This window comes from Cetorhinus maximus, chromosome 19, assembly GCF_964194155.1.
Source record: "Cetorhinus maximus chromosome 19, sCetMax3.hap1.1, whole genome shotgun sequence".
NCBI lineage: Eukaryota > Metazoa > Chordata > Chondrichthyes > Lamniformes > Cetorhinidae > Cetorhinus > Cetorhinus maximus.
Genome location: NC_135897.1, coordinates 17,400,204 through 17,423,718, shown reverse-complemented (window position 1 = coordinate 17,423,718; position 23,515 = coordinate 17,400,204). Strand labels below are relative to the sequence as shown.

At 43.2% G+C, this 23,515-nt stretch overlaps 1 protein-coding gene across 1 annotated transcript; it reads right to left on the bottom strand.

Annotated features, from left to right (window-relative positions):
- Positions 1-1,610: 1,610 nt before the first annotated feature.
- LOC144694299 (kyphoscoliosis peptidase-like) lies at positions 1,611-22,983 on the bottom strand. The gene is made up of 5 exons (XM_078564631.1): positions 22,818-22,983; positions 12,978-13,095; positions 7,230-7,418; positions 4,787-4,977; positions 1,611-2,518 (listed from the first exon to the last, which is right to left on the bottom strand). Exons 1-5 carry the CDS (start codon positions 22,981-22,983, stop codon positions 1,611-1,613), a joined length of 1,572 nt encoding a protein of 523 aa, XP_078420757.1.
- Positions 22,984-23,515: the final 532 nt, after the last annotated feature.

The window sequence follows — 23,515 nt, the reverse complement described above, 5'->3', positions numbered from 1 at the left end:
AGATATGAATAGAGGAGTTATGAACGTCAGGGTCCAGAGGAGGTGTGAATGGCATAATCATGAATAGCTGCCATCTGAAAGCAAAGAGAGAAACAAGATTAAGACAGGCATGCAAAGAGGACAAAATGGAGACAGAGATTACAGTCTGAAATTGTTGAACTCAATGATGAGTCCAGAATGTTGTAAAGTGCCTAAATGAAAGTTGAAATACTGTTCCTCAAACTTATGTTGAGTTTCCTTGGAAGAGTGCAGGAGGCCAAGGATAGAGAGGTCAGTATGAGAGCAAAGTGGAGAATTACGATGACAGGTGACCAGAAACTCAGGGTCATGTGTGTAGACTGAACGGGGAAGTTGTTCTGCAAAGGGATAGTTTACCTTTGTCACAGTGACATTGGATATCATTGTGACTTTGACAGAGCTATTTCGGTACTGTGGCAGGGACAGAAACCTGATTAGAGGAATTCAAACATGGGAAAGATGGGCATAGATTTGGGAGGCAACAACATGTTCAAGGACTATGGAGAGGAAAGGCAGGATGGATATGTCATTGTAGTTTGCAAGGATGGTGGGGTAAGGGTTGGCCTTTGAGGAGAGGGGATGATGACGGTGGATTTGAAAGAGGGGGAACATTACCTGAGGAGAGCGAATAGTTAACAATGTCAGTTAACATGGGAGCCAAGAAAGGCAACTCAGTGGTCAGCAGTTTAGTGGGAATAGGGTCAAGAGAGCAGGAGGTGGGTCTCATGAACAAGATGAGCTCAGAGGGTGCAGGAGGGCAGATAGGAGAGAAACTAGAGAAAGATGTAAGTTCAGGATTAGGGCAGTGTGAGCAGAAATTTCCTCCAATTAAATAATGGGAAGACCAAAACCATTATCCTCGGCCTTGTCACAAACTCAGTTCCCTACCCAACAGTTCCATCCTTCTGTCTGTCTGCAGTCTGAGGATGAATCAGATCATTCACAACTTCTTTGACTGTGAGCTGAACTTCTGACCACTTATACTCTCCATCGCCAAAACTGCCTACTTCCATCTCCTTAACATCTCTCTCTCTCCTCCTTTAAAATGCTCTTTCAAACCTACCTGGGTAATCAACCCTCTGGTTACTGGCCATAACATCACTTTAAGTGGCTTGGTATCACATTTTGTTGAGAATGCTCCTGTCAATCACCTTGGGATGTTTTTCTACGTAGAAGGTGTTATATAAATGCAAGTTATTGATGTTGCTGTACATAAATTAGCTGCTTTGTCTCTCAACATTGCAACAGTGACTATACTTCAAAAGTAATTTATTAGCTCTGAAATGCTTTTGGGCATTCTGAAAACATAAAAGACAAATATAATTTCAAGTTCTTTCTTCCTCTTCTGAGAACTTCATTTTTTTGTCCGAAAGTTGAATGAAGAAGCAATAAGCTACTGTCAATCTGTCACATCTCAAAGGGTGACAATTGTCCATTGCAAAGGTAGTGCCATACTACTAAACATATTTATTATCCTTAGACAGGCTTTCAGATGAATCACACGTGTTTTTATTCGTAATAGCAAGGCAGCATCATTTTTGCTAGTAATGGTAACAACAACAGGTATTCATTGCTTTCAAACCATGTCCAGGCTATGAGTCTGCTATCTCATATTGAAGGGCGAATGTAAACTTAGTGTCAAACATTTTGTCTGAAACTCCAACACTGAGGTACTTTGAGTCTTGAGTAAAACACTTTCCTTCCCAATAGCCCTCCTTTGTCATGCTCAGTGGACAAGTTGTTTTACCATGAATGAGAACCTTTCTCACGTGAGGGATTTTCAGCTTGAATGTCACCATCTGGTTACGTGGCAGTATCCCAAAGAGGGGCTCGACTAATTCACATCCATCAGTCCAGGAGCTGAAAATTTTAGGGAAACCTGGCCAGTGGACATTCCGATTTGGACATGAGATCAAGTATTCACACACGTGGTCATGTGTGGGGCTGCGCTTTTTCTTTTCCTTGGCAAAGATTGCAAAAACATAAAGACCGGCTGCAGGGAGATGGATCTGGAATTCTACCCAATTGCCTTGCTGATTTTTAAAGATGTGATTTCTCATGACCTCGTCTGACAATTGAACTTCGTCACTTGACAGTTTGCTAGTGAAAGTGAGATCTCTGTTCAGCATAAACCTTATTTTGATTTTGCCATCATCGGAGTAAATAATGGGCTCAGGGTGTGAGGGCCGAAGAAGGCCCTTGTTTTCAGTAATCCAACTAGGACCCAAAGGATTGTGAAATGACTTTGGTAGTTTAAAGTTTTCTTCAATAAAATCACATTTAATCAAATATGCACATATAAAGGAATATGTCTCCTCTTCAGACTTCAACGGTTTGGCATAGATTTTTAACTTGAATTCTCCAGTCTTTTCAGGAAGAACCTCTAGCTTCATGCCAAATTTAGTTATGGTTAAGATAGCGCAGTCCTTTTTACCATCCAGATTGAACATGAAGTATGTTGGACATTGACCTTCCACATTGATGATAACTCTTCCGTTCACTGTTTGAAATGATTAAGAATTAGTTTAGCAAGTTAGAGATGCCTGCATTGGTGAATTGTACGATGGGCTTCTGTTGGTTTTCAATATGGTACTAGCTATGTTAGCATAACTTTGCAGCCATTATCTTAAACCTAGTGTACCTAACAGAGCACAATGGGTACTGCTGACTCCCACACTTTCATAATAAGGTTTAGTATGTATATTTTTTGATGCTTTGGTGTGAGAGACCTGAAGTAACAGGACATCACTTTACTAATTAACCTGCATTAATTCTAGGGCTTTTGTTACTGTAATTGAGCAAGTTACACATAGGATGAATAGACAGTGCTCTGTGTGCATTACCTGGGTAACCTTCTGTGATAATAGGGAGCAATAATTAAGTTGCTCTTTATGTTAATTGTTGAAGAATGACTCTTTGCCACTATAGGTTATAACCTCATTTTAAACCTAAATGACATCAAGTTCAGCTAATTGCTCAGTGCTGCTCAGGATGACTGTGCCCATCCACTGCTATCCTTGCTGATGACACAGCTCAGGGCTAAGCTTGAGACTTTCTGTCACTCTCAGCCCTGAGGTTTGAGATCAAGTCCCATTCCACAGACTCGAGCCTGAAATCTAGGCTGACACTCCAGTGTGGTACTGAGGGAGTGCTGCACTGTTGGAGGCACCATCTGCCAAACACTAAACAGAAGCACTGTCTGTTTTCCTAGGACACAAATCCCATGGCACTATTTTAAAGAAGAGCAGAAGATTCCTACCTCACGTCCCGGCTAATGGAAAAAGGCACGATATAAATGCAAGTTCTTTCTTCTTTCCTGTTGTGTATACCGGGACCGCACTATGTGACCTGTATGCATATAAGCTGGTGTTTCCTGAAAACAAGCACTGAAAAAGCAGTGCAAGCAGGAAGCAAATTTCTCTGCCTGAATTTTCCCATTTTTTTACACTAATTCTGCGGGACTTCTGTCAAAGTCCTCTATTGCTCATTAATGTAACCTCGACCCAACCACTCCCTCCACCATTCAAAAGTGCATTTCATGAGAATTTCCTGAATTCACTTCTGCTCCAAGAAGGCTAAACATTCCCACTTCAAATTCCAGGCACAACAGGATCAAAGTATATATTTTCTAACGTCTTTTGTTGATTGAAAACTTCAGCAACTTTTCCTTAAATTTTATTTCAAAGATCCAAAGTGCATTTTCTGTACTTTTGAATGAAACTTTATAACATCAGGGTGACTTGCACTAAAAGTTGAAATACTTCCAAAATTGTATTTTCTTAATCATGCCATGTTTAGTGTGCCAATTAGTGCATGAAAATGAAAGACTAAGGCCATCTACTAAGAGAGAATATGAAGTAAGTTCAGCAGATTGGGCCCTGATCGTTTATATTGTTATGACACAGCAGTTGGTAAAGGCTGAGTTATTTAAAATCCCAGAGGGAAACTTTAAACAACTGTCATAACCTATATTTTCAATTGGTATGTTTGAGATGTAGCTCTGAATTCAGGAATAAAAACCACCAAGCCTCATGAGGTTTTTTATATAAATTACATTAAACCTTTATTAATTTATAGCCTTATGCTAATGAGGTTCTCAGGAAATTTTGGCATAAGCTGTGGATGTGCTGGTTCAAAAGGTTCCAGGGCCAATGTGTCTTTGACTTTTTAGAAAGAATAGTATATGCATTTTAGAATGTTCATTCATTACTGTTTCATCCTTTCTAGCTTTATTGTGGAGTTCTGAATAATCTCAGTTAAAGTAAACTAGACAACAGGCATGGAAGTCAGGCCTGAATTTCCATCCTAGCTGATTTCACTAATAGACGTCTCCAGTTCAGTCCAGTTTTGTCAATTTGTGATTTGATTGTTAATGCCACAGACTCATTATCGCAGTGTTATATTTGGACTGGATTGAGATGTCTGACCAACTGATTTGAAAGAGAAACTTCTAACCAGAATGATTGCTGCTGAATTATACATCTAGACCCCTACCCACTGCGGGCAAGAATCTAGCCTTGTCTGATTGACAATATAATCATTCATTCTCTCATTCTCTCTTTCATTTCTCTTGCTCTCTATCTCACTCATTCTGTTTTTATCTCGATCTCTCTTTCTTGCTTTATCTCACTCTCTTCATCTCCCTCTCTCTCTTCCAACCTTATTTCCTTTTCTCTCTCTTTCTCTCTCTCTCTTTCTCTCCCTGTTTCCCTCACTCTCTTCCTTCCCAATGATCCCTTGTTCCAAATTATCATACAATTCTGTTTACCTGTGGACACCACCTGTACGTCTGGATGGATGTATGTCAGACCAATATCATAAAACTCTCCAGTCCTAAATACCATATTTTCAAATATTTTGAGGGGAATCTTTGGAGATATCAGCTGCCATTTTTCATCGATGGGAAAATGATTATTGATGAAAAGTGTAGGATGAGTAAAGAAATAAAATTCAACATACCTGCAATATAAAAATAGAGCATCTTAGAATCATATGAAATAAAATCCCTGAGTAACACTGGAAAATAGCAGTAGCTATTCTTGCACTGAGATGGATTTGGATTCATGTTTAACCTTCTTCAGTGAATTTCATCGCCTGTACAAGTGAAGCCACATCTCGCCCTCATCAATTACTCTTTCACCAATGGTGCACACAGCACTTGCACAATTCAAAACTTCAGAAGATTTCTAGGGTGGGGAGGGGGACGGTTATATCAAATACACCACTACCCCCAAACTCCAAAGCATCTGAATTTGACCACTTACACCACCAATCATTCTAGTAGTTTTGTGCTGCTAAATTTGCCCTTGAGGTACACAGATAGTTTAGTTAGAAAAGGACAGATAAATGTGAAGGAGCAAGTTTGGAGAATGGGAAATAAGGGGGCTCACCTGTATGTCCCAAGTCCCATAGAGGAGGCCATGCTGCCATTATTGAAACAGTCATTTTCAAGACTGTGGCTACAGGCAGGGCAGAAACCATTGAAGGTGGCAGTATCCTCATACCGAATCCTCTTTTTCACATCCCACCTCCTCCCTCATCCTACAATCTCTGCTGATTTACAAGCTTCAGATGCTGTGGCAGGAACCTCTTGGCTTCTCCCCATTCCCCACACCAAAACTTACCCTTGTGCTTTTCTCCTTGCAGATCTCCTGACCAGGCAGTGATGGTTCAGAAGAAGAGAGTGATGATGAAGTCACAACATCATCACACAATTTCGCACTTGCAACCACCAGCTCAGGTTCTGACAGAGTGCGTAGCTTCGAGGGTAGATTAGAGGTGGGATGTCCATGTGGTGAGGCACTGGGAATGAGTGGCCGGTAGCCAGGGCAGGAGGCAAGGACAATGCAGGTGCCAGCTCGCCAGAGGGTGAGGTCACACACAAGCTTGGCTGAAGAGGGCTCACTTTGAGGGGGCAAGCTACAGAAGAAAGCTGATGGATATGTATAACTAAACACCTAGTGCATTGGGAAGCCTGCCAGACAACCTGCATTCAATATCAAGGAGCACAGAGGAGCCCAGCACCAACTTGGCTACCAGATTTGCACAGAGCCCTTTCAAACATTGCCAACTATATCAGTACACTTGTGGCCTCTGTTCATTCTTCCAGTCACGAAATATTGCAAGGGGAATGGACATCCAAATCTGGGAGCAACTGGTTAGCACAGAAGCCTTGAAGTCAGGACAAATTCCTTCAGCACCTGTCATACTACCTCCCTGTAGACTATAGCAAATTGAAATGACTATACAAAACACCAAAATCTTGTGGAATCTTAACAGCCAGAAAAATCAACCAGCAACTGACCTGTGAGAAGCTGATGTGCCCTTTATGTAGCACTGCTGGGTGTTCTTCCTGTTGCTGAAAGTGTGTTCAGCTGTGTGAGGTTAAGAGAGGACATTAGCTGGAGTGTTGAGCTCCAAAATGGCATCACTGGAGAAACCTCAGCATTGCACACTGATTGTCTTTGTGTTCTTCCAACTCTGCATGTGTCCGGAATGGGCACCAACGCTTTCACCATTATGGCATCTAGTGTGATTTGGCCCAAAAAGTACAGCAGATGCCATTTGAAGCTCTAAAGCCCCTGTCATAGCCTGAGAAATAGGCACGACAATCTCCATTTTTCCACCAGTGTCTATCTATTGCATGAAAATAGTGTCATAACTGGGTTGGGGGGGGTGGGGGGGGTGGGGGGGGGGGGGGGGGGGGGGGGCGGCGGTGGCGGTGGGGGGGGTGGGGTGGGGGGGGGGGGCGGGGTGGGGGGGGTGTGTACAATGCTTGGAACCATAAAATACTGAAATCCAGTTTTTAATGCAGTTTTCAATGCATTCAGCCCCACCTTTAGGGGAAAGAGACTGAATAGAGATGAGTTATTCCCCACAGAGTACCATGTTGGAGGTGAGTTTCTTGGGATTACTGTGCCATCCCTGTTTGCTGTTTACAGAACAACAATAGCAGATTCCTGCAAATGAGACACCTGTGTCCAGTCTTGGGCAAAAACAAAGAGATCTCAATAAAAGGGAAAGATGACAAAATACATATATTCACGCAAAACATTTGCAAACAGGAGGAGCATGTCCAAGCATTGCAGCTTGTTTCCCTCAGAGTACAAGGTTAAAATATCCATATGTTGACATTGCTTTATGCCTTCAGTGCCTGCTGATGTAGAAATGGGTGAATGTAGAAATTGCATGAAGTAAAAGAAAAGACTTACTTGAAAGTAAATTTGGTGCAGGTCTCATTAACGTGGCCTGCTCCCCAAGTGCTGTCGAGAAGGTGCCATTTCCCATCCAGGAACACAGCGTTCCATGCGTGGTCAGCATCCCCCACAAACTTCTTTCCAATATCATAATTGTAACCTTTGGAGTATCCTTCGATTGTGGTGCACTCTATACCTGCAAAACTAATTTGTTGGCATATAATGTATCATCAATCATCAACTGCATCCAGCTTTTTTTTGTTTTGAAAAACTCGTGAGGAGCAAAGTGAATTGTGTCTGGTAGCACTGGGATTTGATAAAGGTTGGAGAGAATGTGAGATCAGTCACCTAAGGAACGCCTAGCTGGGTTTGACAAGTCTGTAAATTGTAGGAGGAAGGGCTACTTCAGGAGCTTTTTTATTCATTTACGGGATGTGGGCTTCGCTGGCTGCCCAGCATTTATTTCCCATCCTTAATTGCCCTTGAGAAGGTGGTGGTGAGCTGCCTTCTTGAACTGCTGCAGTCCATGTGGTGTAGGTACACCCACAGTGCTGTTAGGGAGGGAGTTCCAGGATTTCGACCCAGCGACAGTGAAGGAACGGTGATATATTTCCAATTCAGGATAGTGAGTGGCTCGGAGGGGAACTTTCAGGTGGTGGTGCTCCCATGTGTCTGCTGCCCTTGTCCTTCTAGATGGTAGTGGGTCATGGGTTTGGAAGGTGCTGTCGAAGGAGCCTTGGTGAATTCTTGCAGTGCATCTTGTAGAAGGTACACACTGCTGCCACTGTGCGTCAGTGGTGGAGGGAGTGAATGTTTGTGGATGTGGTATGAATCAAGCGGGCTGCTTTGTCCTGAATAGTGTCAAGCTTCTTGAGTGTTGTTGGAGCTGCGCTCATCCAGGCAAGTGGGGAGTATTCGATCACACTCCTGACTTGTCCCTTGTAGATGGTGGACAGGCTTTGCGGGGTCAGGAGGCGAGTTACTTGCTGCAGGATTCCTAGCCTCTGACCTGCTCTTGTAGCCACAGTATTTATATGGCTAGTCCAGTTCAGTTTCTCGTCAATGGTAACCCCCCCTCCCCCAGGTTTAGTGGGGGTTGGGGGGGAAGGGGGGATGCAGACCAGCGATGGAAATGTCATTGAATGTCAAGTGGAGATGGTTGGACTCTCTCTTGTTGAAGATGGTCATTGCCCGCCACTGTGTGGCACGAATGTTACTTGCCATTTACCAGCTCAAGCCTGAATGCTGTCCAGGAAAAACAGTACAGGCCCCAAGACCAATCTTAATGTGATTCCACACAGCATCTCAACACCTGTCCCCTAGCCAGACATCATGTTTGGAAGCTACAGCTGATTTCTGATATATTATCAAGTTTTACCTTGTTGTTGCTATTAGTACCCCTGATATCATTGGAGCCCACTGGTTTTTCTGAATGCCCTCCAATTTAAACTCCCCACTCCAAATCCACCCAAACTTTTACTAATGATCTCAGCTCATTAATGAGGTCAGAATTAAATTTCAGCTGCATTTAATCTCATGAGCTCATCTTGCAATTTCATTCATTAATGTATCCTCCTGACATTTCCTTGGTATTCAGTTTATTTTATTTTTTTCTTCCCTGTTTATTTAACTGCTGCATACCCTGCCACCTGTATACCCATTCCACCAACTTGTCTATGCCCTTTTGGAGTCCTATACTATCCTCCTCACAGTTCACAATGCTCCCAAGTTTTGTATCATCCACAAAGTTTGAAATTGTGCCCTGTACACCAAGTTCTAGGTCATTAATATATATCAGGAAAAGCAAGGGTCAGTGTAATCCTTAGCACAATCACTGACAACCAGTTTAAGATTATCAGTCAGGCTTGCAGTTTGGCTCACTTACACATGCTAGAAGCTACATATATTCACACAGAATATTTGCAGACAGAAGGAGCATGTCCAAGCGGTGTGACTTTTTCAACTAAACAAAAGCTTGGGGCACAGCCATTCCTCATGGCAATGCCTTCACCAATCAGAGTTGATCTGCCTGGTTTGAATTTAAAAAGCTTGGCAGTTAATTGTTCCCTGGTGCATTCTCAAGGGCAATGTCTCTTCCCATCAGAATCCACTTGCTAGCCAATCAGCACTCTCTTCTCATGCAACATAAATGATTGCTCTCTTTACAATTGGTATTCTTGCAACTATCCTGATGAGTGCAAGACAAAAAGCTTTGATAGCATCCACTACAAACTGTCCTCCAGCCCAAAAAACATCCATTGATTACTAGCCTCTGTTTCTTGTCACTCAGCCAATTCCTTATCATTGTTGCTACTTTCCCTTTTATTCCATGAGCTATAAATTTGTTCACGAGTCTGTTGTATGGCACTTTGTCAAATGTCTTTTGGAAGTTCATGTATATGACATCAACAGCATTGCCCTCATCAACCATCTCTGTTACCTCCTAAAAAAACTCCAAGTTAGTTAAACACGATTTTTGCTTAAGAAATCCATGCTGGATTTCTTTCATTCACCCACATTTGTCCATGTGACTATTAATTTTGTCCTCTGTTATTGTTTCTAGAAGTTTCCCCGCCATCAAAATTAAACTGACTGACCTATAGTTGCTGAGCTTATCTTTACACCCTTTTTTGAACAAGGATGTAACATTTGCAATTCTCCAGTCCTCTGGCATCATTCCTGAGTCTAAGGAAGACTGGAAAATTATGGCCAGTGCCTCCACACTTTCCACTCTCACTTGCCTCAGTATCCTTGGATGCATCTCATCCAGCCCTGGTGCCTTATCAACTTTAAGTACAGGCAGCCTATCCAAAACCTCCTTATCAATTTTAAATCCTTCTAGTGTTTGAATTACCTCTTTCACCATGGCCTGGGTAGCATATTATCCCTTCCTAGGTAAGGACAGATGCAAAGTATTCATTTAATACTTTAGCTGTGCCCCGTGCCTCCATGTGTAAATATTTTCTTTGATTCCCTAAAAAGTGCCATGAAATGTTTTAGATCCATCTGAGTGTGTAGACAAAGCTTTGATTTAATGAAACAAAAACAGAAAATGCTGGAAAAACTCAGCAGGTCTAACAGCATCTGTGGAGAGAAAAACCAAGTTAACATTTCGAGTCTGTATGACACTTCTCCAGAACTAAAGAGAAGTGAAAATGTGATGAAATTTACACTGTATAAGGTGGGGGTGGAGGGGGGGTGGGGTGGGCAGGTAGAGCTGGATAGAAGGCCAGTGATAGGTGGAGGCCAAGGAGCGATTGACAAAGATGTCATGAACATAAGGACGAAGTGGGTGTTAATGGTAATGGTGCTGGCTAAAGGAGGTGCTGATGGTGGCATTAAGGTCAGAGAGCAGAATGTGATAATAGCAGGACAGGGGTAAACACTCTGGAAAGAACAACATGAACAAGTAACAGATGGCCCTAGTGATGCTGGAGTGGGGGGAGGGGACGGTGGGGGGAGGGGACAGTGGGGGGAGGGGACGGTGGTGAGGAAAAGAGATCGAAAATATGATAAAAGGTGGTGATGAAACAATGAATAAATGAATAAAAATGAAAATAAATAAAAATAAGTGGATAAAAGGTAAAAAATAAAAAATAAAAATAAATATTGGGAAGAAGGAGGTAAAAAAGTGATGAGGATAGAGGAGAGAGTTCATGATCTAAAATTGTTGAACTCAATATTCAGTCCGGAAGGCTGTAAAGTGCCTAGTCGGAAGATGAGGTATTGTTTCTCCAGTTTGTGTTGAGCTTCACTGGAACATTGCAGCAGGCCAAGGACGGACACGTGGGCAAGAGAGCAGGGTGGTGCGTTAAAATGGCAAGCGACAGGAAGGTCTGGGTCATGCTTTCAGACAGACCGAAGGTGTTCCACAAAGCGGTCACCCAGTCTGCGTTTGGCCTCTCCAATGTAGAGGAAACCGCATTGGGAGCAGTGAATGCAGTAGATTAAATTGACGGAAGTGCAAGTGAAGTGCTGATTCAGATGCTGTTAGACCTGTGAGTTTTTCCTGCATTTTCTGTTTTTGTTTCAGATTTCCAGCATCTGCAGTATTTTGCTTTTAGCTTTGATTTAATGCTCCACTCCCTTAATACTGAACTGTCAGCTTAGATTATGTACTTCAGCATCTGGTGTTGGACTTAAATCCATGACCTTCTGACTCAGAGGCAATAGTTCTATCAACTGAACCAAAGCTGGTATCAATTACAAATTCATAAGTGGCTGCGGAAAGTGGAATTTAATATGGATAGGAAGAGAAAAATCTTTGACAGATCGACTCTGTGAATGGTGTCAATGTAGAAATGGGTAAATTTAAAAGAGTCTCCTCTTCATCTGTCCACGCCAATGTAGAGGAAGATGTGCAGAAAATGTGTAGCCTACAGTTTAAGTACTGCTTCAATTAGTGCCACAAGGAATCATTCAAGCTTCTGATGGAATCAAGGGACACAAGGATAACATGGGTAGTGGAATTGGTGTCAAAGGTTAGTCATGATCTTATTGGATGATGGAGCAGGCTTGAGGGGCAGGATGGCCAACTCCTGCTACTATTTCTTATATAAGAATGTATGAATAGATGTGTTTTGTTGAAACCATATATTCCTCCCAAGACACAAGTAAGGCATCTTTGTGCAGCTCCTTCCTCCTACATCACCACAGCATTGAAATCAAGACTTGTTGCCCTGTTTTACCATAACTTATTGTTCTGCAGAGTTGGGGATCTCCTCACCTTGCTCAGTCCAATCTTCAAGATTTTAAAATGCAAACTTGGCATTACCTACACAGCTTCTCTGCTGTGATGCTCAATAGTATCAGAACCTTGCCTCTTCACAAAGGAAATTTTCAATAGCATACAGCGAGGCAAGCAAAGGGAGAAAGCACTTTAAGGCAAAGGATTGCAAGATTAATGCATTGTAAAAAGGGAGATTCAGGACATTGAACAAAGGATGTTGGTGTATTAGGAGAATCTAGACATTCAAGATTGAAGCTGTTAAGATTTAAAGCTTCAAACTGAGTCCCTAAGACAGTTCGATCAATGTGAGTTACTACTTGAAAGGTTAAAGTTGAAGGCATGCCAATTGGAAAGCAGAAGTCAGAGGAAAGGGAGTATCATATTATAATTCCTTAGCTGGAAAATGGACCACTCCGTGTGAAAGATGGTTGAAAATTTGATCTTGGTGCCTGGTGATTCTGGTGAATAAAGAATAAAACTCTTCATGGTTATATTTCTGATCATACTGTTGAGTCCTATCCCTACTGATAATGGACTGAATGAGGGAGAGGACAGTATGAGGTTCTGCTGTGATATCCACCCTTCTCTAACCCTTATATCTCCCAGACATTCTTTACCATTGAATCATCAAAGAGCTTGCCTCTGAGTCAAAGGAACCCACTCCTTGACCTGAGCACGTAATCTAGGCTGAAACTGCAGTACAGTGCTCAGGGAATGTTGCCTTGTCACCTTTGGATGTAACATTCACCAAGTCTGCTCAGGTTCAGGTAGATGTTAAAGATTGTGTGACACAATTACAAGAAGCTCAGACATTTTGGGCTTCACAATCTTGCTGTAGGTGCAATGGAATGGAATATCCACCATCCCACTGAGCCTAACCCTGAATTGAAAATTCAGAGAGGATGTAGGGAGGTCCCAGGGCCTCAGTTCACTGAGGAAGCAAGTCTATAGCAATTCAAACAGATTAGCAAAAAGAGGACAAGGAAAGCTAGTGAGGAAAAAAGAGTACAGATAGAAATGAAACAAAATGTTACCTGCACATTTGACAAAAGAGACCTGAATATCCAGCACACACTGCTTTTCCAGTCTTCAATACATCATTGGGTCCATCGTGTTTCAGGTCCTTGTTGTGATATCCCTTCACGTCATATTCTGCAAAGATATTAAAGCACTGGCTACTATTTCTTCCAGCAATCAATAATCAAAGACATTATAGAAACCATCAGCTCTGATAATCTGCCATAGAAATTGAAAATATTAAAAATAGGCATACTCAAAAAACCCAAAAATACTGCTATTGGTAGCTAGATCACTTGTTATTACAGAAAGATAGAAAGAGTAAGAGGAGGTTAGATAATTGTTAAATGTAGAACTTAATCCCAGAAGTGACAGCAACTCAGAACTCATAAGCAGTACATTGAGAAGTGATTTATGGAGGTTTAGTCCTCATCTTTGAATAAGCAAAGACCAGTTGCACAGCACTGATCAAACTTTTGAAAAATGTTGCAAAACACATCATACAAATTATTTTTTAGTGTAGACTTTTTGAGGTCGATAGACATAGCGGCCAAGGTGAAGCTGTATCCTTTAAGAATAAACCTAATTACTGTTAACGAAACAATGAGTGAGGTCAGGGTTTAATTGCTCCTCAGTCTGTGGGTTACACTTTATTTTTGTATTTTCTACAAGTGCAATTTTAAGGACATTTATAGCTGACAGATGTACTGGCTCCTATGTAAATTCAATTCTCTCTACATTTTTTAAATTGCCAGAAACATTTTCATTTAGTTCTTCAAGGAAGTAATTATGACAGAAAAGAAATGCTAGAGTATTGTTGTTAAATTATATAGTATAGTACTTTAGTAATGTCTATTAATCTTGTTAATCCATCATCAAAGATTCAATGTGACCAGGATCAATTGACTGAAATTCAGGAGTGAGAATGAATCTATTAACCTGTTTACAGGTTCCCCTTTATCCATATTGCTTGTTACTTCCTCAAAGATTTCTAATAAATGAATAGTCGTTTGGTAGTACAGAACTTGATTATTGCTGAGAAAAGAGACAGGTTGAAGCTTTTCGTCTTGCATACATCAGGCCAACTTGCAAGAATACCAATATAAGGGGAAAACAACAATTTATACTGTATGTGAAGAGAGTGCTGATTGGTTGGCCAATAGCATTGCCATGACGAATGCACTAGTGATGGTGACTGACAGTTAGCTGCCAAACATTGTTGAAATTTAAACCAAGCAGCTTGACCCTGATCGGTCAAGGCATTGCTCTGAGGAATGAATCAGTGAATGGCTGTCACTTATTTTGTTTAGCTGAAACAGGCACAATGTGTGTACATGTTCTTTCTGTCTGCAAAGAACAGGGCCCTGTGCATTAGTAGTTGTCAGCCTATAGTTATAATAATTTTGTCCATGCTCTTTCCTTAGTGATTGTAACTATTTTAAGCTCCTTCCCCCCTTTCACCTCTTGATTTACAATTATTTCTGGGATGTTATTTGTATCCTGTACAGTAAAGACAGGCACAAAATATCTGTTCAACACTTCTGCCATTTCCTTTTCTCCAATCTTAATTCCCATTCTCACTCTCTAGAGCAGGGTTGGGGAACCACCGGCCCAGGGACTGGATCTGGCCCGTTGCACTTTTTCATTTGGCCCACGATGAGATTCCAAAATCCGGCCTCCACTTCTGCCCCCCACCCCCTCACCCCGCATCCTGCACTCTGGGCCATCCGCTGCCATGTTCGGATGCCTCAGCCTCAGCTGCAGTCACCAGAGGCCCAGGCTGTGGAGAGAGAGAGAGAGACGCAAGATCCAGGAGCAGGGGCGTAGGGCAGGGATGGGAAGCTGCCGGCTGCCAATTGGGTGGTGAAGTGAGAGTAATCCAGTGCAGATGAGAAAGGGAGCAGGATACCCAGCTCCATCAGCGGCTCACTGCCCCCCTCCACCAATCCCAGCTCCATTGGTGTCCCAGGACAGGGGCTCAGCCCCTGCAGACTGAGGAAGAGGCCCAGGCTCCAGGCCTAGATGCAGCCTCAGCCCGGGGTTTGGCCAGACCCTTGGGTTGTTGAGTCACTGCCCTGGGCTGGTTTGGGGGTGAGACAAAGTAAGAAAGGAGAGGGAGAAAGAGAGAGAGAGCGAGAGACAAAGTGGGAAAGGAGAGAGAGAGAGACAGAGAGAGAGAATGGGAAAGCAAACAAAAAGTTGAGCTGAATTTCAGGTATGCTGTGATTGAGACACAGAAGCTGTGCTACCCTGAGCTGTTTTGGGTGATTTAGTGTTAACTAATTTGAATTTACACAGTATTTCTGTTCTATTCAGCCGATCCAAATCTTGGAAACCAAGGACCTTGAGTTCCAGCTTTTGAGAGGGTTGAAGATAACACACCAGCAAGACCCGGTCGGTGAGGACATTCTCCATTCCACACATCCCATTCGCCATTTTAGAAGCAGCTCCTGTTCGCCAGACACAATAAAGCTCGGCCGCGTGGGGACTGAGTTCATTTTCTGGGTGCGCTCCTCTCAAACAGCACAATGTTAGGAGGTATTAACGGAGCAAAAGCTAAAATAAAACATGGCTACTGCAAACAAAAGAAGAAAAGTGGATGTAGGACGTCGTGTCTTCCACGAAAAATAGACAAATGATTTTCTTTGTGGAGGTGAAAGGCCTGATTTGTGAAGCACTTTCTGTCATGAAGAAGATCAAGGTGGAAAGACAGTACAGCAGGACTAACATCAAATAGGAAGAATTTCAAGTTCAAGTACGAGCAGACAAAATTAAAGCACTTAAAAAGAATGTGAGCGTGCAGCGAACAATTTTCACAAGGCCAAGGAAGATGGTAGACAGTGGGCAGAACCTTCAGTTCGGCGAGCTGATGCGTTAAATGACACGCGGTGACGTTGGGCGTGTCCTGACGTCACCGCGTGTCATTCTGATCTTCAGTTCACCAGGCGCACACTGGAGTCAGCTGCGCGCGTGCCGACCTGTCAAAGGCCTGTTAAGGCCATTCATGAACTAATTGAAGTACTTGCCAGAGTTGCTCATCCATCCTTAAGGTTGTCAGCAGGCGAAGAGCCCAGGCGGCCTTCGCATTTCTCATGGAACCTCATCCACGGACAGGATGAGGCTTCATGAAGGATTTGTTAATTCATAAAATGTCTCATGAAAATTCATAAACATGCCCCAGCTCATGTGACAATGTCACATGAGTGGACATGTCGGAATAATTTTTTAAATTCTTTTTTCAATTTTTCATTCTGAACTTAATCTCCCTGAGGCAGATCCGTGGCTCAGAGAGATTTCTGTATGTGCCAAAGAGCACAGGCCCCGATTCTCCCTCCTCCCCCCACCTGCACAGGTAGTGCTCAGCACTTCTGGGTGTGCATCACGCTGGGTGGGCCTTAACTGGCCCGCCCATGTAAAATGGTGGCGCGCAGCTGATCATGGGCGGTGATCGGCTATGCGCCCGCCCGCGCCTGCTCCCAACTGGCCCGCCTGATGGGGAGAAATTTCTCCCCGGTGTTATGCAAGCCAGTTATGTGGTGAGTGAACTTATTGCAAAAAAGCTTAGGCCTCATTCAGAAGGAGAGTTTGTAAAGGAGTGCATCATTGTGACTGCAGCTTTGCTGGCTCCAGAGAAAATCGAATTATTTGAGAGTGTGGGCTTATCTTGCAGGTCCGTGTCAGATCGAATTAATGATATGGCTCAAGACATTGAGAAGCCTCTGAAAGATTCTGCGGCTGATTTCGAGTTTTACTCTCTGGATAGTGATGAGACAACAGACATAAGAAACACATGCCAACTGGTGATTTTTCTGCACGGAATCATTGAGAGGGTTTAGCTTGCTTTAGTAACAATGCATGTCACCGCCAAAGATGAAGATATGTTTGAGAAGCTTGCATTGGCAGTGCACAGGCTTCAGTTGTCATTTGAAACATTAACTGGTCTTGCTACTGATGGTGCTCCAGCACTGGTTGGATCTCAAAGGGATTAGTTGCTCTAGTCAAGAAAGAAATGAATCTCCTCGACCTTGATCAAAGTAAGCTGATTGTATGTCACTGGATCATTCATCAGGAGAATCTGTGTGCACAGTCCGTGTGACGGAGCAACATAATGTCGACAGCAGCATTGAGCATTAACTTCATTAAAAGTAGAGCGTTAAACAGCCACCTATTTAAGGAGTTACTGAAAGATCTTGAATCAGAGTATGGCGATTTAGTTTTCTATTGTGAAGTGTGATGGCTCAGCCGGCTGTGGGGGTGGGGGTGGGGGTGGGGGGGGAGGGTGCGGTATGCTGATGTGGTTTCATGAACTGAGGGACGAAGCAAAACTTTTGATGGAGACAAAGGGAAAACCTGTGGTCGAGCTGAGTGCCAACAAGTGGCTGTGTGAATTGGCTGTCATTACGCAGCATCTGTCTGAGCTCACTGTTAAATTGCCAGGGCCTAACCAACTTATTACTTCCCTGCTTTCAAATGGAAAACCATTTGAAGCCAAATTAAAGCTATGGCAAATGCAGCTGGACAAGGGCAACGCGATGCATTTTGCTACCCTTCAGAAACAAAACACTGCAGCAACAATGGAGTACCCCAAATTTACTTCACAAATGTCGTGAGCGATTTCAAAACATAAAAGTGAAGGACCTGGAATGAGACACTTTTGCCATGCCGCTCCGTATTGAAGCCGTCAATGTACCAGAAGACCTTCAGCATGAAGTTATAGAGCTGCAAAGCAACATTGAATGTGAGGCTAAATACGATAACCTGCCTCTGCTGGAATTAAACAGACTCCACATAGGAGCCGACCAATTTCCAAACTTGAGGAGACACGCACTGAAAATGGCAATGCTGTTTGGAATGACATACTGCTGGCTGTGAGCAGCTTTTCACAAAACTTTCTTTCGCAAAGAATGGTCCCTGTGCCAGATTAACTGACGTGAACTTGAAAAGCCAGTTGTGAGAAGCAACATCATCAGTGCCAGCAGATATAACAAGGCTCATTAAGGAAAAGCAAACTCAGCCATTGCATTAAAGCAGTGGGTGAGTTGAACGTTCCTGTAATCTCTCAAAAAAAACTAAATTAAATTGGCATTTATGTTTGTGTGACCTACGACTGATTTTGTCAATGTGTGAATGGCCCATGACTGATTTTGTCTGTGTGAGTGGCCCATGACTGATTTTGTCTGTGTGAGTGGCCCATGACTGATTTTGTCGATGTGTGAATGGCCATGACTGATTTTGTCTATGTGTGAATGTCCCACGACTGATTTTGTCTATGTGTGAATGGCCCATGACTGATTTTGTCTATGTGTGAGTGGCCCATGACTGATTTTGTCTGTGTGAATGGCCCATGATTGATTTTGTCTATGTGTCAGTGGCCCATGACTGATTTTGTCTGTGTGAGTGGCCCATGACTGATTTTGTCGATGTGTGAATGGCCATGACTGATTTTGTCTATGTGTGAATGTCCCACGACTGATTTTGTCTATGTGTGAATGGCCCATGACTGATTTTGTCTGTGTGAATGGCCCATGACTGATTTTGTCTGTGTGAATGGCCCATGACTGATTTTGTCTGTGTGAATGGCCCATGACTGATTTTGTCTATGTGTGAGTGGCCCATGACTGATTTTGTCTGTGTGAATAGCCCATGACTGATTTTGTCTGTGTGAATGGCCCATGACTGATTTTGTCTATGTGTGAATGGCCCATGACTGATTTTGTCTGTGTGAATGGCCCATGACTGATTTTGTCTATGTGTCAGTGGCCCATGACTGATTTTGTCTGTGTGAGTGGCCCATGACTGATTTTGTCTATGTGTGAGTGGCCCATGACTGATTTTGTCAATGTGTGAGTGCCCCACGACTGATTTTGTCTATGTGTGAATGACCATGACTGATTTTGTCTGTGTGAATGGCCCATGACTGATTTTGTCTGTGTGAATGGCCCATGACTGATTTTGTCTATGTGTGAGTGGCCCATGACTGATTTTGTCTATGTGTGAGTGGCCCATGACTGATTTTGTCTATGTGTGAGTGGCCCATGACTGATTTTGTCTGTGGCAGTGGCCCATGACTGATTTTGTCTATGTGTGAATGGCCCATGTCTGATTTTGTCTGTGGGAGTGGCCCATGAATGATTTTGTCTGTGTGAGTGGCCCACGACTGATTTTGTCTGTGGGAGCGTCTGTGTGAGTGGCCCACAACTAATTTTGTCTGTGTGAGTGGCCCATGACGGATTTTGTCTGTGTGAGTGGCCCATGACTGATTTTGTCTATGTGTGAGTGGCCCATGACTGATTTTGTCTGTGTGAGTGGCCCTTGATAAGAAAAAGGTTCCCCATCCCTGAGCTAGAAGATCAATGCTCAGTTTAACTATTCTTTTCCTTCTTAAATTCTGATAGAAACATTTACTATCTGTTTTTACATTTTAACTAGCTTTCTCTCGTACTCTAATTTCTCCCTCCTTATCATTTTTTTAGTAATTCTTTGCTAGTTTTTATATTTTGTCTGACCTGCCAAAAATTATAGGTCTGATTTTTCAGGGAAGGAAAGTTGCCAGTCCAGCCAATAATGACCCCATTTGCTCTCAATGCAGTTGACCTTTAATACACTCTGAACTGTCCTAACAACCCATCCTCCCAGTCCTGCACTGGAGTGTGAGCCTTGATAATGTGTACAACTGGGGTTTGAACCTCAACCTTGAGAGACAAAATTGCTACCCATTGAGCCACAGCTGACACACTTAACATTGCTTATTATAACTGATGTTAAAGATTCATCTGTTCCCTGTGGGGAATTTCCAACTATGAGAAAGCCTTGGAACCATCTGGCACAAGAAGAATATCAACACTGAGCAGCAGTGATAATGTGGAGATATAAATCAGGGATAAACCACACCTGAATTCTCCAGAGAGACTCCCTTTGGTTAGAGGCTCGAGCACTGTAGCCCTATCACTGCACAGCAAGTATCTTTAAACTGTCCATAGCCCAGTCAGCATTGCTGCCTTTTTGACTTTGCTCCCATATAGATAAGTATGACACAGCATAAAAAGAAATGCAAGTATCCTCTTTCATAGACGATCCTAAGCATAACCTAATGAAATAGGTCTTAAGCAAGACCACACGGTCGTGTATGGGAACCTGCCATTTCTCAGATGGCCAAGGACCTCACCTGCATCATTCTTTGTGGGGAGGAATTTATGCATTCCTCTTGGGCATTCACTTATTTCCTTTGGCAAGCAACATTCAAAAATGTAGAAGTAATTATGTTATTTTTCCCCAGATTATGTGCTTTATGTGTATTTTTTGAAAGCTGTGCCAATTGGGACTTTGCTTCACCTCATCAAACATTAATGTAGCCACCAATTTAGCTTTTTGAATGTGAAGTGATGCATTTTGGTAGAAGGGATATGGAGAGACAATATAGACTTAATGGCACATCTCTAAAGAATGTGCAGGGACAGAGGGACTGAAGGGTTCATATCATAGCTCTTTGAAGGTGGCAGGATATGTTGCAAGAATAGTTAGCAAAGCATATAAGATCTTAGGTTTCATAAATAGAAATATTGATTACAGAGCAGAGAAGTTATGCTGAACCTTTATGGAGATTGGTCAGTCATTTCCAAAGAAAAATAAATGGATGTGTAAAGGAAATAAACCTACAGGGCTATGGAGTTAGGGAGGGTAATGGGACTGACTGGATTATTCGATAGAGGAAGGAAATGGACCAGATGGGCTGATTAGCCTCCTTCTGTGTCAAAATTACTCTGTGATTCTTTGACTTAAATAATGGGAAGCCAAAGGTCTAGCGAGAATGAGGAACTTAGAGACATCTGTATGAGTATTAGGGAAATTAATGGGACAAAGTGGCAACAAATCCCTTGGACCTGATGATCTGCATTCTAGGGTTTTAAAAGAGGTGGCTGCAGAGATAGTGGGTGCATTAGTTTTAATCTTCCAGAATTCCTCAAACTCTAGAACAGTTCCCATGGTTTGAAAGGTAGCAAATATAACCTCACCATTTAAGACAGGAGGGAGAGAGATCATGGGGAATTATAGTCCAGTTAGCCTAACATCTTCTGTAGGTAAAAGGTTAGAATCTACTATTCAGGACGTGATATTAGGCTACTTAGAAAACCATAACATGAATTCGTGAAAGGGAAATCATGTTTGACATCTCCAGTAAGTAGTTTTTTGAGGATGGAACTAGAAGGATGGATAAGGAGGAACCAGTAGATGTAGTGCATTTAGATTAAAATTCCCATGCTTGTTTTCAAGTCTTTCCACTGGCTCACCTCTACCTATCACTTCCTCTTTCCTTCTTTAAGACACTGCTTACAACCTACCTTTTGGCAAGCTTTTGTTCATCTGTCCCAATGAGCCGTAACTTCCGATGGAGTGGCAATTGAGTCAGATTGCCATTCCGCTCAAAATTACTTACCTGGAAATCCAGGCAATCCTATCTTGCCCGACCTTTCAGCTCAGGCTGAGAGAGATCTGTGCAGTGCAGCACACTCCCAAGGCCTACATTCGAGGGCAGCTCATTCGAAGGGAGGTAAGCCATGCCCCCTTTTTATAGCACTCACTGCCGTAAACCAGGTAGGTTTAAAGGTTCAGCTGGGTTTACAGATCTTCGACAAGCCAGGGAGAGAAGATAAGTGTATAAGGTAAATGGGGAGGATTTGGAGGGTGGAGGTTGGGGTTGTTGGATCAGGTTGGGTCTGTGGTGGGTTGTAGATGAGGGATTGGGGAGGTCAGCAGTTGAGCCTTGGGTGGCGGGGGCCTGGCCTGGTCGGGGGGTGGCAGGAGGCGGGGAGAGGGGTTGGCAGTCGGATTTTGGGAGGGTGGGAATCGGGGCTGGCTGGTGTGGGGAGTGGAGGGCCTGGGGGGTGGGACCAAGGCAGAGAGGGGCGTGAGGGAGAGGAGGGGTCTGAGGGAGAGGTCAGCAGTCGGGCCTTGGGGGCGAGCCGGCCTGGCCTTTCAGAGGGGGAGGGGTGGTCAGCAGTTGGGTCTTGATGGAAAGAGTTCCCATGGGGGTATGGAGAGGACCCTGGGGTTGGGGGGTCCTGTGGGGTGGGGAAATAGCCCTTTGGGGGTGGGAGTCCCGTGGGGTGCGGAAGAGTCCTGTGGGGGTGGAGAGTCCCATGGGGGACATGTAATCAGCTGGGGGGGTGGGGGTGGGGGTGTGTATTTGGGGGTGTAGTCATGTGGAGAAGTAGTTGGGGAGTGGAGGGGGTGTCCCCCAGGGGTTGGGGGGTGGTGGGAATCCCATTGGGGTTCTGTGTGCACTGCACAATAGTTACCCAGAGGCTAGAAGTGGTTCCAATTCTCCTAACTGTTCTGGGTAACTATTACTGGAACGCACTCAGAACCCTCTGAAGTTTGTGTTTTTAAATCGCATTTTCGGATGGTTCCCACTGCAGGGCAATTGTCCAGGGGAAGTTTGAATTTCCCGGGCAATTGCTGTGCAATCTTTACCAGGGAGCATTCAGGGGTTAGGGAGGGGCAGGGAGGCGGTTCCCCAGCACATCTTTGGGGTACCTCCCAGATACACTGCCCTGGAGCTTGGAAGTTTCTCTTGTGTCTTTGCAAGTCTTGTGAAGTATCTTGGAATGTTTCACTGTTCGAGGAACTGTGTAAATAGAAGTCTTTGCTGCTGTTGTTGTCGAATGGAATGTTGAGCACACCTTGTTTTGTTACAGTTTTGCAGGTAAGATGACAGGGAGGGTAATGATTATTGCACTGTTTGCTTCTGATAGATGGCACTTACCGTTCTCATCAAGCAGTTCAACTCATATACATTTCATTTGTGATGCAAATAATTCCTGCACAGAATTGTAATGATTATTTAGCTGAATATTTACCAATGTGACAACAAATCCAGATCCATAACATTCGGATTTTCTCCAGATCTGAACTTGCAAACATCAGCAGTTCGTTTACGAGATCTTGCACACTACTTTTGGGATTAACCTGTGAGGACAAAAGATATGTAGCGATGAATGCAATCACTGTAATTGTTTCAACCATTCCTACCTCAAAGAGCTACATTTGCATGTCCTTTATAACTGTCGGTTAACTATGAACAATACTTTCAGTTTATCATCTAACCAAGAAGAAAAAGTAAAATTATAAAGATATTTGCCCCTTCAGCAGGTGGAAGGAAATAATTTATCGCTTTTAGCAAAACGTCCAACATGCTGATCTTTAGTTGTTTGTGATTCATCAAGCCACCTATTGGGAGCTCCTGTATTTTCTTATAAAGAATGGAGATTTTAAAAAATGTTAATGAAATAACTGATTTTTAAAAAATATAATGAATGACATTGTTTGTAAACAAGGTTTATATATGTGTTAACAGTGCACCACAGAGCCAGAAGATTGTGATTGTCTAAGCCAATGATTTGAGTTTAGAATCCCGGCTGACACTCCAGTGCAGTGCTGAGGAATTCCTATCTTGAAGGAGTTTTACTCTTCTCTCTGACGGGATTTCCAATTGTTGCCATAGCCATGTTGCCATTTAATCTCTCCCGAACACAGAGCTTCCCTTTTGCTTCTTTCC

Coding starts and splice junctions, on each gene's coding strand:
- LOC144694299 (XM_078564631.1), bottom strand. CDS start 22,983: ATGGTTGAAACAATTACAGTGATTGCATTCATCGCTACATATCTTTTG. Junction 13,096..22,817: donor CTGGATTTGTTGTCACATTG/GTAAATATTCAG, acceptor ATATCTTTGCAG/AATATGACGTGAAGGGATAT. Junction 2,519..4,786: donor CGTACAGGTGGTGTCCACAG/GTAAACAGAATT, acceptor CATTTCAAACAG/TGAACGGAAGAGTTATCATC.